This window comes from Mastacembelus armatus, chromosome 6 (assembly GCF_900324485.2).
Source record: "Mastacembelus armatus chromosome 6, fMasArm1.2, whole genome shotgun sequence".
In the NCBI taxonomy this organism is placed as follows: domain Eukaryota; kingdom Metazoa; phylum Chordata; class Actinopteri; order Synbranchiformes; family Mastacembelidae; genus Mastacembelus; species Mastacembelus armatus.
The window spans coordinates 21,476,802-21,492,573 of record NC_046638.1 but is presented as its reverse complement, the minus strand read 5'-3'; the positions used below and the strand labels follow the sequence as shown (position 1 = coordinate 21,492,573).

Genomic DNA, 15,772 nt, shown 5'->3' with positions numbered 1-15,772 from the left:
AAAGCTAGTGGCGACATGATTTAGACTTTCATTTTTCATAATATCAAATATGACCCTTCAAAGATTACCTAAGAGCTTTTTTTCTTACTGCACCTGCATAAAATATTCCTCTTGCTCTTAAATGCCACCTGCTTCAGTGCTTTTAGAATTTGTTTGTGTGACTTTGCATATAACATCATAGGTCACAGACAAATGTGTGAGTGCGTGGATATGTGCATTTATCTATATTTGTAGGTGTGTGATTGTATTGATTGTGTGTGTCCCCTCCATTTCTAAACAGTAGTATTATATTACAGGGGGACTGCACTGTGCAGTGTTGATGGATGTGTGCAATGGTGTCAGCTTTCTGAGCCAGATGTGTAATGAACCCTGCTTTACTTCTGTAACATTTGCACTGATTGATTACAAACACAGGCCACTTAACATGCAGGGCTGCTACCTCTTAACAATGCAACACAGTTTTACAGATGAGATTACACTTACAGTCTGAGAGAAGACACCCAGCTTTTGTCTACAACCTGCTGCTTATTAAATTAACACTGTGCTGTTATCAAGCTTTTCTTCCACCCACATTAGAGTAACCAACCCAAGACAATAATAAAGCCAATTTTCACATCTTCATACGGGTGTGCACTAGTCGCTTATAGAAAACAGTATATCAGAGGGCTGCTGTTTTAAATGCCCTATTTCTGTTTTATTTCATTTCCTCATGTCCTCCTCCCTCTCTTCTATTTTAACAGAAAAGATTTTCCTCTAGGTTTTCCGACTCTACTCATTGCTATGGTGGAAAGCTGATGTAAGTTGTAGCTGTTATTCCCAGTAACCAGGGCAATCCAAAAGGCTCTGGTCCTCCTGCTGCTTAATCAGACCACTGTTTGTTCACTCTCCCTTTTCTCATGGGCTGGCCTGCCAACTAAAAGCAACCAGGCATTAACAAATCTGCATCTTTATCTCACATGCAAGATTTAGAAGAACTGTGATGCAGAAATCTCAGCACTACAGACACACAATATTCATTCATATACACATTGTGGAAAGTATTTGGACTTACTGCTACTACTGCATTGTGGATTTAATGTTAAATGGACAAATGTATCACTTTTGCCCATTTGTCAGGAAGACTTCTATATCATCATATATATACATATACATATATATATATATATGTATATATGTAGAGAGAGAGAGAGTATTATTGTACAGCGTTGAAGCTCTGGGTCTGTTGTACAGTGTATATTTTGTTTCCATTTTGTATGGCTCTCTAACTCTCATTTCAGTCATTGCAGAAGAGCTGCAAAAGATGCGTGCGTGCATGTGTGTGTCTGTACGTGTGTGTACTATGTAGTGAGTGTTGTGCTGGCCCTGAAGTGACACACTGAGGGTATAAATAGAGCAGGCCCACAGATCACTGTGCCAGACAGAATGTGGCATCTGCTGTGCTGGGAGTGCAAAGTGTTTGAGAGCCTCTAAACCCCTCTTCATTCTTCTTCCCTCCCCTCACTCACTCTCATCTTTCTTCCTCCTCTGTACTGCTGTCTGTCAATTCCATTTCCCTCTGTCTTTACCTTTGTCACCTTTCTCTATCATCTTCCAGCTATTCCCTTTTCTCTCCCCCTCAGTCTCTCTCCTTCAGTCTCTCCCTCACTCACCCTTCCTCATCGCATATTGCTATACATCTGCTGCCATGTGTTGAGTGTTGTGGAGCAGTCCCATTTTCAATTTAGGCTATAAGATCCAATTTCTAAATACACAGAGGGAAGCCGAAGAGGGGGGTGGGGCCAGTGAGAGACAGAAATGAAGGAAGCAGGAAAAAATGCATATATTGGCCCTGAAGTTGTTAACATCAAAGCCTTGATTTCATATTCACCACGCTTTACAAATTCCTCTAATGCAATGCTACACATGTTCCATGTAAAAACAATTTAATCCTGTGGGTTTATGTGTCGTCCTTGCGAGGCAATCTTGAGTGGGACTGACAAATCTAAGTACAGGAAAAGCAAAGTCATTGTGATTCTCTGCAGGTTATTTCCCACCCAGAGCGGATAATCAATCCTACTGATTTAGCGATTCTTTTCTGTACTCTCAGTAGAGCCATTACTAAGTGACGATAGCCCCTCTGTGTCACATGATCCAAAATACTTTCAGAATATGATACAGTAACAAGAGGATGCATTCATACTTCTGGTAACATTGCCTGTGTACATACACAATGCTCTATTAAGAATGCACCATTTGAGCATCATTGTTGTTACTGTGTTCATTCATCTACCGCTTTTTGATTTATTTCCCAGAAGCACACCACTTAATCTCATAATCTGCTTTTGCTGTGACTAGTGTTGCATTCCCTCGAAGACAGGGGCCAAACAGACCACATAAGCATGCATGTGCACACACACATACAGTCACATAGTCACAGCGTCAGACAAATTAATAAGCACCTTGACTGTCATTAGATTTCCATTTTTAAAATGAAAGTTTTCACCATGTGTTTCTACCCTGCGTGACAGGTAGCCTTCCACTTTTGTTTGCTGACTCAGTCCCATGTCCACCCTCTGGCAGTCCAATAATTGTTTTAAGACTTGATATTGGACACTGACAGTTGAAGACTTGCAGCAAAAGAAGGTGTTAAGAGAAGAAGCTGCCATCAGGAAGATGGGGGACTGTCCAAGTGTCAGTCAGAGAACAGGAGTAGGTCATTTTTTCATCCTTTTGTTTGCTCGCAGGCAGTGTTCTTGCCTGTGAAGATGAAATTCAATCTTCGTCCTTTCACTCACATTTTTTCTCTCCCTTCCACATTACTTCACCCTTTTCCCAAAACTATTCTGTGTTTCAATCCCTCTATAATCTACTCTTCGCTTTTCTCACTCTTCTGCCCTGTCTCTCTCTTCATTTTTCTCACCGCTCCATCAGTCACATCAGCAAAATACAAAAAATTAAATAAATAAAAACTAAAACTCCATGTTGTTGGCCTCAGGGGAGACTGTTTGAGTGAACATTGTATAATTCTTTTTCACCCTTATATCAGTAATTACTTCAGTAACTGAGCCAGCTGGAGTCACACTCCCTCATCTTTCCCCCAATTTTCCACTCTTGCAAGGAAAGAAATTAGGTTCATGTTGCCACCTGACTGACACGAGCAGTGTTACCTTAAAATCAACGCTATCCTCTGGTCAAAGGACACAAACGTGATTACTTACGAGGTCAGCTTCAGCATGAAATGATAAGAGGTTTGTGATGTGAAAGGCTTTGCTTTAAAAGCCAGGTTTCTTTGGGAAGTGTATTTTTCATTTCATTTCCAAACAAGAACTGTGGAAACCCCTAAATCTTCATCAATAAGGTGTCATTGCCAACTAAAAGTATTTCTTGCCTAGCTGGAACAGAAAAATATTTAACCATGTCTCTTTTTCTCACATACTCTGCCTGTTTCACTAAATACTCACCTTAGAGCTGTCGCTCTTTCAGCTTTTTGTAAGCTATGTCCCAGGCAATCAAGCATGAGCCACAGGGGACAATATCCGGGGATGGAAGGCTTTTGGCACAGCTATTCATCTGAGAACTTTCCAGGGCTACACCAGTGCCAGGATGCCATACGTCAGGGAGGCACAAAGGAGCATTGTGACCTGACAACCACATTTAGGGGCCTGCTGAGAGGCACCAGAGAGGAAAACACTGAATGTCATTGTTATGTAGTTATCCGCACTGTGTCCTCTGCTATGATGTCATGGAATACAGTGGTCCAGCTGTGGCTAAGCACACATGGCTATTGAAAAAGGACACAATACTCATAAGTGTTTGCACACACTTATTTGAATATACTTGCATGAAAGCTAAATGTAATGCTCATGTTTACTTTGCAGGCAGAATTTTTCTTTACATAACTTTTTCCTCAGTTTCACATTTTTGGATATGGGTGATTTAAACATATAAGTGGTGTTCTCTGTTCTGCTTAGTGTGACTCAGTGAGCCCAGTGAGAAAGTTTCCCTTTGACAAAGTCCAGATGTAGCAGGAAAAATAAGCTTGTTAAGAGTAAAGCGACAGACAGACTTCCCATTGAGTTTGAATCACTTTTTTCTTCCTCTGAGAGAGTATCACTCTGTAAGATGCAGATCTTAACTAGATTAGAACAGGGCTACTTCAAACCTTAACAGGGGAAAAAGAAAGATGAAAGATTTTAAAAACAATTTTTAAAAAACTTGTTACCATGTGACAGCTTTATTTAATTTAGTAGTTCAATAAATCTCTTGCTGGGATAGGCTCCAGCAGATCCCCGTGACCCTGAACCAGGAAAAGCGGGTATAGAAGATGGATGGATGGATGGATGGATAAATCTCTTGTTAATGTTTGAAGCTAATTTTTCTGCAGGTGCAGTTTTTATATGGTAAGCAGTGTCACTGGCCATCCAAAAGCACACCACCCCTATGGTGCACTATTCACTGTTTTTTTGAATGGTCTGCCCCTTCAGTGCACTCAGCACCTGTACTTTGTACTATTTTTGCAACAGCTGGTGAAGGCTATCATTACGTATAGAGTAAAAATAACAAGCAAAATTCCCTGAGGGTAGCAGTTTATTTGTGCTACTGTTTTATTTGGACCATTGTAATCTAGATTTATAAGGACACTTTCTGTTCTTACTGCCCATTACCAAAATCTTTCTCATGGACACAATATCCAACAGTAAAGTACAGGTAGTCACTTCCTCAAGTTAAATCTAGTCTATAAGCACATCACCTTTTCATTCTTTTGGATTAAGTGTCCCAGAGAGGACCAGTCCCAGTGTCTGTTCTCAGAAACACATTTCCACAGTCCAGTGTGTTGTAGAGTTGATGATGAAATTATAAAACCTATCAGCGAGAACAGTACTATTAATATAATAAGTACTATTAATATAAAGAATTATGTACAAATCCCACCAGTAAGCAGACATACAAGTAGTTGTATGTCCTATGATGATGATGATGTCTAAGAGTGTACTCACATACAATACTTCCAAAGGAATATAGTCTTCTTCATTCAATAAATGTTAAAGATGAGCTTCCTGATGTTCAATGTAAAGCAGATGTTTTACTTGCTTTTGTCTGGAAATATGGTATGTAGCAATGATTAATTAGTTTATTCACAGTCTTGCTTTTGAACATGATACCATATAGCATTTCAATGATATAAAATTAAAAAATAAATCAGTCTTATGAAAGCGGATCACCAGGTGCAGGTGTTTTGTTACAAAACAACTATAATACATCCACCCCACCTGACAGTTCTCCCCATGTGTAACCAATGAATGAAAGGACTACTGATGTATGATACATTTCAATTTGTGTCAGGAAGACGAGCCTAAGTTTAATTGCTTCCACACACTGAACTGTGCAGAAAGACTTCAAAGTCATAAGGAAAGCTGAGCAGGATGTTTGATTCTAAATGTTATTACCATCATCCCCTGACACCCCATTTCTGCAACTCTAAGTAATAGTGGACCGTGCACCCAGAGGAAACTGATGGCTGCACATCACTGTCCTTCAACTAGTGGTGTAAGACAGTGACCATGGTCACAGAGTGTGTGTAAGAGACTGATAAGGGAAGTGTTTGGATCAAGCAGGGGTAGGTAAGGGAATCAATCTCAAGGCAGTGATGTGGAAATACTGGTTCATCTGCTTTCTGTGTTTGTTCCTACTTCCTACTGTATGTCCATCTCATATTATGCTTCAGTGTAAAACCATGTGTTTGACTTCACTGAGACTTATAAATTACTCAAATGTGAAACATTTTTGTCAAGAGATGTAATGTATAAAAAAAGAAAACGTAAAATACATCCTCCTTATGTGCAAAATAATTTTCTCTGAGATTTTAATTAAGCAGTCTACGTAACAAAAAAACTAACATTGTTCCTCGGTGGTCCTGATAGTCCTTCTCTCTATACAAATGAAGCTGGTTTGCCTTCTGTATCATCTAAGTGCAAAAATGGATGCACTTGAGATCACAATAACAATTGTTTTGTTACTAATATAAATCCAAAATCTCATAATACATTGGTATGGTTCAGATAACACTGAATAAGTAATCATTCTGTTCATGTTGTCTGTGAGCATTACTCTCATGGGATTATTGATTAAATGGCGTACTGATGGACGAATGCGACCTTAATGCTGGACATTGATTCTGCTTTTTTAGGGAATAGAGGGTAGGGTCATTAAGACATTTTGTAATACTTAATACCCTTAAAGAGGTTAAGAGAAGATTGTGATTAATGTGGTATCATTATCTGTGAAGGGCTATATTGCTCATAATGCCTGGAGTTTTGGTAATGGATGCAAAAACAGGCATACATCTCTTAAATCCTTAGATCTTAGACTATATTGGTGACAGCAGACACATAGCCCCAACTGTAGCAACTGTAACGAAAATAATACTGTCTTCATCCCAAAGGTGTACAAGAAGTGTGAAACCACACATGCTTGAATTTTTCATCTCTAAACTCAGATTCACCCAATCAGCATTGTGGGAAGTAGCATTACTCTCACCCACCACCCCCTCTCACTAACATGAGTATTTCATGAGGGAGCTGTTGTTTTCCTCCTACTCGATGAGCAAGACCAACAATAAGGCAAAGAACAGAAAAGAGGTAGAAGAAGAAAATGAAGTGAGACAGAAAAAGAGATTAATCTAGCTATCCCTTTGGCAGTAGGCAGTAATGAGTTGGTGTTATGCATGATACATACGAACATTTAATAGAAAATGCATCCTGGACATATTTGTAACAAAGGCCCTTCGTAAAAATATGAGTGGATGACCTCACTGCTTTGACAGACATTAAAGACTTAGATTTGGTGGAAGGAATTATTAAACTGAAAAGTGTTTCTGTATGTAAAGTATTGAAATCAACAACAATTTTTACATTTTATCAGCATGTTCGAATGGATTCTAGCCCTGTGACCTTGAATAGGAATTATCAGTTAGCAAAACAAGTAGTTTCCGCAACACAAAGTTCGGTAGTAACATGAAAAAATTATTTCACTTATTGATGAGGAAAGGCATCTCTGGGACAAAATGGTTATCTTCAATTGTAATTTCTCAACAAAGGGAAATTGTTGAAAAGATGCAAGGACAAAGAGGCGGTGGAAGCATGTTTATGAGAAATCCTTTTCTCCTATCCTTAATATGCTGCATACACTGATTTCCGATAAAGAGGCGTGTCAATCTGTAACAGACTTTCGCAAATGATGAACTCATATATCCTCAGCTATAGATCCTCGAGGTAGCCTTTTCTCTCCTTGCTTCTCAGAGAACGAATAAGGGTTTTGGGACATCCTTCATCATTCTAGGCCAGAATGATTTCCAGCTCAACTACAGACTGAGGAACGATAAAATAAGGGAAATGAGTTTTCGGGAAATGTTTTTGGGTGGATAAATATAGACAGCAAATCCAACAGCATGTACATCCCATTGATATCATTGAGAGGTAGACTAAATATTATAGTAACAGCTCTTAGTATAACGCAATACAGTGCAACAGCAACATGAACCCCAGACTTCAAAATGATCATTACACTGAACCGACACCTTTCTGAAACAGTAAAACAAAAACCTAAAATTTTAACCTTCATAAAAGGGAGATTGATTGCAGGACTATTGTGTTAGACTGAATTAACATTTGCCTCCATTAGGTAATTCTTGGAAAAAAATTGTAAGATCACATTTAAAGAATGTTTTTGAATGTTTACCGCTGTCCCTTATATGTGCACTCCTTGCACAAATTGGATTGTGTTCTTCCTTCCTTACCTGTATCTCAATGTTCACTGCCTCTGATCAGTCTTGACAGCTGTCCATCCCTTAACACACCCAGAACAATCATTAATGAGCAAGTGCAGCACTAAGGGTGTATCTCAGAAAATAGCATTGCTAATTCAACTTGATAACTGCACATACAATCTCCCTTTACCTCAGTGCATGTTCCGGACCAAGTTTGAAGAGGTTAAAGGTTTTATTCATCAAAGTTTAGTCAACCTCAAAAAACAACACACAGTTTAATGTTGCACAGCTATGACAGGTTGACAGAGTTATGGAAGAGAAGACAGAAAATTATGCAGAGGGCAAATAAGTAGCTGGAAGAAAGATTAAAATATCAACAGATAAAGAGGGAGAGAGAGTTGGATAGAAATGATAACTCCCCCTGTGAAGTGCTCATCTGACAGACTGGTGCTGTTGCACTGAAGGTCATTTCATCTCAAGACCAACAACTGACCCCTTGCCAATAAACAGTGTTAAAACTGCGACATTAGGTAAGTGTTTTCTGTCTGCTGAGCATGTCTGCCAAAGCTTCCCCCTTTACTCTTGGCTTGACGTTCTCTGTGTTACCATTTTCCATGCACAGATTTTTCTGAGCTGTAGAAACACAATTTGAGCAAACAAATTTAGCTCCTATTGCTTGCCACATTTTGTTTCTCTACACTCATCTGGGTACTTAAGGAAAAAAATCTAATTTTGATCTGTAGCCACATGTTGTATTTACGTATATTGAGTGCTTACTCTAATGAAGTGCAAGTCAATGAGCCTTTTAATTGTTTTCAGTTTTATACAGAGTGCAAGATGATGCTGTCTCTTGCTCTTCAGCAGAGTTTACTGCAATAAAAGATTTTATTTTAAGTACAAAGACCATTTAACTTCACACGGATCATGCAATGTGGTTCAATAATATAAGATAATATATGGCTGGATGTGTGTGGCATAACAGTTATGCTCCTGAATTGTTGTACTTGGGCTACAACTCTAATCTGAATCATACATCTGTTATGACTTAATACCTTCTGGAATTCCCAGTCTTGATAATTACATTAGTGTGGCTTAAGCAACTCTCATGCCAGGGCGCATAAGATTTTGCCAATAAACTATGCTTTCACTGAAGCATCTATGCTATTTATAGTCTTAAATTCTTTCTGGTGGTAATTTTTCTATAAGAGCTATCCACTTCAAAAAAGCTCAAAAACTCTGGCAAAAACAGCACCACCGGCCATATAAAGTGGATACTGGAAGCCTTTTTGGAACATGGTTTATAGATATTTATGGTGTGCCATTCAAATCAGAGTAACAATTATTTGCCAAATACCACTTGTGTGAAGCCTGGCTCAATAGTCTCTTTAGGTCTCTCTACAGAGAACAGCTTGTTTTTCCTCATCTCTCTGTCTCTCGCTCTATCCAGACCTTTAATCCTGCTCCATTGTCTCTCTGTGCTGGTTTATGAAGGGTAAGGACGTGAACAGAAGGGAAAAGCAGGCATTATAATTAGAAACTCCCCATTACCACCAATGTTAAAATTCACAGTTTGTTTACTCTCCCAGCTGAACCTTTCCTTTCAGATAAGATTTTTTTGTTTGGCCTTGTTGATCTCCCTCCCTTTGATGTAATTTATCTTAAATGTATGTATGGCCAAAAACTTGCACTTCTTTTTCACACCATATAGAGTAGATGTTCATTGGTAAATAGGGTTGCATTTTATGATATCAACATACAGTGCTTTTAAGTTGTGAAATTGCCTTAGGAAACACTTTTCATCTCATCTTATTCCCAGATCTCACCTATTATCATTATTGTTAAATTATAGTCTATTTTGCTCTGATAACTGCACAGTCTTTGAACAGAACTATGGAATTGTACTAGAGTAGTGCAGGCTAGCTCTAAAATGTACATATAAAGTATTCATAAACTAAAAATGTGTTATGCGACAAAAACAATAAAAGTAAACAGGACAACAGAAAGGTCAGCAGATACAGAATCTCAACATTTCTTTCTATTTTTTTGAAAATATTAATTTCATGTTGTGCACAGTTGAATTTTTGTTCTGCATTGATTCAGTAAAAAAGAAAATAAAACAGCCAGATTGACTATTGTTTTCAATTACCATCAGTGCTTGAATAATTGATAGAAGAAAAAATGGATAAAAATCCAATTGTACACTTGACTGTGCAATGAATGGAGCAAGTTTTTTAAGATTTCAGACACTCTGGTAGGGTAGCATAAAAAAGTGATATGTGTGGGTCTTAATACACAGTAAAAATACAATTCTAAGGAAATATAACAAATACATTTTTACAATATATTTATTCTTATCTGAATAAATACTTCCTAGACAGTCTCAATCTTGAACAAAAAGGAACAAAACCAGTGTGGGGGATAATCTGAGGTGGGGGTGCAACTGGGGTATGCAGGGGCCATTATAGACCCTTTTTAGGGGTGTATAAACACACCTTAGTTTCATCTCAGCACCCCTAAAAATAATAATAATTAATCATTAGGCCTATTGTTCACTAATGTTATTTAGATAATGTTAATTTTGAGAACTTGTTTTGTAACCTGTCGTCCATGTAAAAGCAATGTAGAAGAAGTAGGTAGTGATCATTTTCATTATGGAGATTACAATCACAAGGAAGGTGAAAATGTGAATGTGAAAATTGGGATAATTGAGAAAATGTGTGGTGACAGCTCCATGCTTTAAACATTGTCAAACAACTTTAGCTGACTTAGCTGCACAAACACCACTTTTTTATTTTAGTGTAAGTGGAGATTAAATAGCAATGACATTTTTCTTCATAACAAATGGAAGAAATTTCAGTTTTATGTTTACATAAAACGTAACAGTAACTTTGCTCTACATGGCTAATTAACAAAGCAATTACAAAGTCCCATACCCTTTTTTATTATCAAATTACACAGATTCACTATGCAAATACACAACAAAGTATATGTACACTGGAAATCTATACGTCCATAGACTGATATAAGTTTTATTTTTTTCTCAAGGAAATCAACAAGGCTCAGGTAAGAAAGTAAGCACACAGAAACGTTTCCTCATAAGACCACAGTGTTATTTTGGAGTAGCATTAGCCATTTGCCTCGCTAAAGATGCTAAAAATGGAAAAACAAATGATCGCTGTTGTCGCTATTTAAAAATGGTGGGCTTGACATTGCACTCATGACTCTTCTAATGACGTCACTCCCTGTCCAATCAGTTGCCTGCAATCTGTTGACGTCATATTTTAGTATGCCTCAGCTCGCTTGAAACTTAGGCAGAGGAGGGACTAAAAATATCTAGTACCAGGTACAGTCCCCTAATGGAAATCCAAAAAAAAAAAAAAAAACAAATGTCACATTCTTTATAGGGGCTGAGCCCCCCTAAAAGTCTGATCCTAGAATCGGCCCTGGGGCAAACCCTACAGTGGGGAGGGGGGCAGCTGTGTCCCTTACTCCGCTGTAGATCCGCCCCTGTTGGTAAGTTATGTAAACATTGCTCATCATGTGTTAAAATGGTTTTATCTACCACACATTTTTCTATACTGGTGTAACTAAACCCACTAAAATTGGCACATTATATCCATTATTTCATTTCAACCTGAAACTACAGAACAAAACGATAAACTAAACCGCGCAGCTGTGAGTAATTAATCAAACATGGCATGAAAAACAAATCGCCAACGCTAGCCTGTGACAAATCCCTTGACTTCACCAGCCAGCTAACTTTCCAACTTTGAGATTACTTCTGTTTCCAGCCGCCTCTCCCTTTGGACTTTCACTCTTTGTTGAGCTTGTCAAGCGAGTTTTCTCTCTCCAGCCTGTGCGTGTCTCTGTCGTCCCCAGACACGCAGGGAGACTAGAGGAGGAAGCAGAAAAACGCAGACAGCAGCTGATGAAAAATAAGGAAGTAAACGCTGTCGGATCGAAGCCGGAGCCCCTCTTCTCCTGACATGTGACAGCAGATCAGTCGACGGCTCTCAAACAGGATTTCAGGGCACACTGCTTGTGCTAAGGAAGTTAGCCGTCGAGCTAACGCGTCCACTGACTCTACATGATCGCAAAACAAGCCCTAGACAGATAAATATATATATAAATATATATAAAACACAGCAGGAGAGGAAGACAAAGACGAGTAAGTACACATTGCAGTGAGCTACAAAGCGGTAAACCCCACAGGAGGAAAGAGAAAGTGCCTCTGTGGGCTTGTGTGAGTCAAGAAATAGCAGTGAGGGGTGGTGGTGGTGGTGGTGGTGGTGGGGGTCCTCTGCATTACAGCACTTTTCTACTTGTGTTTGTATCAGCAGCAGGGAAAAGTACACAACACAAACAGTGCTCAGGAGAGGAAGGCTCCGAGGAGGAGGAGGAGGAAGGGAGAAAAAAAACTATTTCTTCAAGTGTGTGTGTTGTGTGCTCCCTTTGCATGCAGCAGGGTTTCATTTTTTTCAGCTTCATTCCTGCAGAGTGGTCTGAAAAGGGGGGGGGGGGGGGGGGGGGGGGTGAAGGCAGAAACAGAAGAAAACATGAAAAGGTCAAGGCCTGGCGACACACAGAGAGGTGAGAGCAGGAGAGGCTGGGTGTTGATGCGTCGCTGCGGGTATAAGCGTACATACTCAGCACTTTCTGTTTGTGAGTCAGTAAACAAAGTGAGTGTGTTTGCACACAAAAACTTCCTGGTTCCTGCTCTTGCAGATTGATGCCTTTCTGTGTGGTGTGTGTGATAGCACACTGGATGTTGTTTATATAGAAGCTGACTGTCTTCATCATCTGGTGTGAAAATGCTATATGAGAGTGAGGGGATTAGTCCTGATTCTGGACTTCCCCACTGTGCTAATGTGAGAGCTGTTCACAGAAGGTCATATCTATTAAAATGTCCTCTGTGTGTCTTCTATGACTTCCTCTGATTCCCAGAAGTATTTTGATTCATCATGGACCACAACGGGGAACCCCAAGAAGGAGCCACTGGAATAAAACTGGAGGAGCTGCCGCAGATGGATGGGTCATGTGATGCGTGCGAGCCTGATGAGGCACAACCAGCCACACAACTGTGCCACACCTGCAGCTTTGCCTTCTGCTCATTCCATGCTGAGCAGCATGCCAACAGCACACATCACCCATTAATGGCTTATAGCTCTGAGGAGACACAAGCTAATGGACTTGGCAACAACAGAGACTCCAGATGCAGAGCAGAAGATGAGAGTGGACTGGCGATAGCAGCTGGAATTGGTGAGAATCAGGGGATGGCACCACTTGCAGTGGCAATGGCTAATGGAGGTGAGAGTGGTGATGCTGAGGAGAGAGATGGAGCCCAGAATGGTCTGGCTCCAGAAGCTGAGCTAGGTGATAAAGCTGAGGGTGTAGAGGGAGAACAGGTTGCTGGAGCGGCTGGGAAGAGGGACACTGTGACAGTAGAGAGACTGCGATGCAAGGAGCATGGACAGGAAGGCTCCCTCTACTGCAAACCCGATGAGAAGATAATCTGCGTGATGTGTGCCATCCAGGGTGAACACAAAGACCATGAGATCATCACTCTGCATGAGGCTTATGTCTGGCAGAAGGTGAGTTGCACACTCACAACATGGGAGGTTAAGATTTAGTAGACCAGCACTGTATGATTTGATGTATGCCCTCTACAGTACTGTGGCATGTCCTACAACTTCTGCAGGGATGTATTGTATAACATAATGTATTCAATGCATCGCTTATCTGGTTTGCATTTCTAATTCACTAATTCTGCTAATAGCTGTAGGCCATATAATCTAGCGAGTCACTGGGGCCCTGTAAAAGCTCTTTGTAAAATTTTAATCATGAAAATGTTTCATGATCACTCACATATTAGTAAGAATGATTTACTTATGCAACTGTGTAAATACTTATGGAAAATGGCAGTTAAACCTTATTCCTCTATTGTTCATTAGGAGGTTATGGTTTCACTCAAACCTATAATAAAGGTCCACTGAGTCATCAGTTGTTCAGTGCAGGATTGTGTTTTGTCTAAAAAGCTGGACTAATGTGCTAGATTCTGACAATAACTCCATCATTAGCGGAGCCCTGCTCTTTGTAGTGTTAGTGATGAAACTGTGTTATTGCACAAAGGGCTGTGATATTATCGGAAAACAGGACTTAGTTTTGGATTAATATTTTGAACGTTGGTTTTGGTTGCAGACACTAAAATGAGCTAAATCAGAAAATCTCAAGAACCTCATTTGAAAAACACCAAATGGACACATTATGGGCTCTGTACATCTGAAAAACAAAATGGAACAGCCATTCTTCCTCTTATGTCGCACAGCCACATGGATTGATGAGAGACAAAAGGGGTCACATACACTCACAGCCCAGGGACACATTATTTACTCTAAACCTACTCTAGCTTTTAATCAGCTTTCTGCGTGAGTGGCATGATTTCCAGTTGCTGTATACTGCATTAGGCATGTAACATGAAAGCTTTTATACCCAAACTTTGAACCTGTGGCTGATAACCTGTTAACAGTGTATCCTGCCTTTTCTTGTTCTTGAGCATTTTCTGAAACCATCATCCTAAATCTATGGGAACATTATCAATACTGAGATATCTGGTCAAAACTTTTAATATTTGTTTTTGTCAGTAACCCAATCTGTCATTCTACGGATATACAGTAAGTACACATGAGATGAATTTAGTTAGTTTTTTCCTAATTAACAGCTAATAACCAATAACTACCTATCTGGGTGTTTTGATTTAGTCACACAGGAAGAATCTGTATACATGCCTTATTGGAATACTCTGTTGTGTTTACTGTTTGTTTGTCTGTCCCACCTCTAGAGCAGACAGGGTTATGACCTGCTGGGTTGTACACAACAGATGGCTGAAAAAATCAAGACCAAGTGGACCAATCCTGAGGTTAGTGCAAACTTCTGAGTAAAATCCTTACATGAGTAATAGTGTCAGGACCGTCTTTACAAAACCTCTCCCAAAAGATTTGCAATCACCTCTTCTCATTTAGTGTTGAGCACTATCCTTCTAAAATGAGAATTTCTCTGCAGTGATAAAAGATGGATTTGACCTCCTTGCCTGGAATGACAGCAGACTTCATGAATATTGCTTTGCTTTTTGTTATGTGGTTTTGCCACGTAGTTTCAATAAATTTGCTAATGATTTTCTTTCAAATACGTCTGTCTAGTGGCCAGATTTCAAATTAACTTCCTAATTTTTAAACAAAGCTGAAATAAGTGCAGCAAAGAGAGTAATGGCTGAAAATTGTCCATTACATGAATGTAGAAGGTTGAATTTGCTGTCCACTATTTTTTTTAAGTTGATGTTTTTTGAACCGTACAAACAAGCAATTATAATAGGGACAGTATACCTATTACAAATAAACTGCAGTAGCTGAATATTTAATATTCTGGTGGTTTACTGTCAGTTTTGTATTTCAATTACTCTGCTCCATGACTTTCAAGTCCAGTTTGTGTTGCTCACACTCTGATTTGAAGACCTTGTGTGTGTCGATGTAATTTTTAATATCCTGGTTTTAGCATAAAACAAGAGTTAAGTTATGTCTATAGGATTATGACATTTTATACATTTTTGTAGGTTTCTTTTAAGAAAATAAACATGTTTATTAGGGAGCCATAGCAGAGCAAAAAAGTAAGACATTACTAACTTCTGATTCAGTGGGTACAGTATTAAGAACTGGAGCAGTGGAAACACATCAGACTAGAATAGAGATGAACAGGGATTAGCAAGGGATTATGTCATGAAGGTATTAGGTAGTAAACATGAGAGCCAATTATTTCTGTCCATATATATTAATCATGCTGCTCCATTCACAGATCTTGTCTGCTGGGTTTTTGCAGATATAATTCTTCTTGAAGTGTAGGAGTGATGGCATCATTCTATGATTACTGATTGATGTTGTTTTCCGGTTTCAGTTGTCATTTTTTTGACTTAGCATTTCTGTGCCAAGTCAGAGGTTGTATTTTGAAAAACACTGTGATTCAGACATTGTTGTGTAT

At 39.2% G+C, this 15,772-nt stretch overlaps 1 protein-coding gene across 3 annotated transcripts in view; it reads left to right on the top strand.

Annotated features, from left to right (window-relative positions):
* Positions 1-11,241: 11,241 nt before the first annotated feature.
* The window catches only part of trim44 (tripartite motif containing 44), a 38,596-nt gene continuing 34,065 nt past the window's right edge, over positions 11,242-15,772 (top strand). The window contains exons 1-4 of one of the 3 annotated variants that reach the window (XM_026311898.1): positions 11,242-11,257; positions 11,624-11,912; positions 12,689-13,335; positions 14,583-14,660. In XM_026311898.1, coding sequence (XP_026167683.1) covers positions 12,706-13,335; positions 14,583-14,660 — 708 coding nt within the window. In that variant the 5' untranslated portion in view covers positions 11,242-11,257; positions 11,624-11,912; positions 12,689-12,705. Of the gene's footprint in view, positions 11,258-11,421; positions 11,913-12,240; positions 12,245-12,672; positions 13,336-14,582; positions 14,661-15,772 lie in introns of those variants that run through there. The other 2 variants (XM_026311899.2, XM_033325275.1) reach the window with 2 other exon arrangements.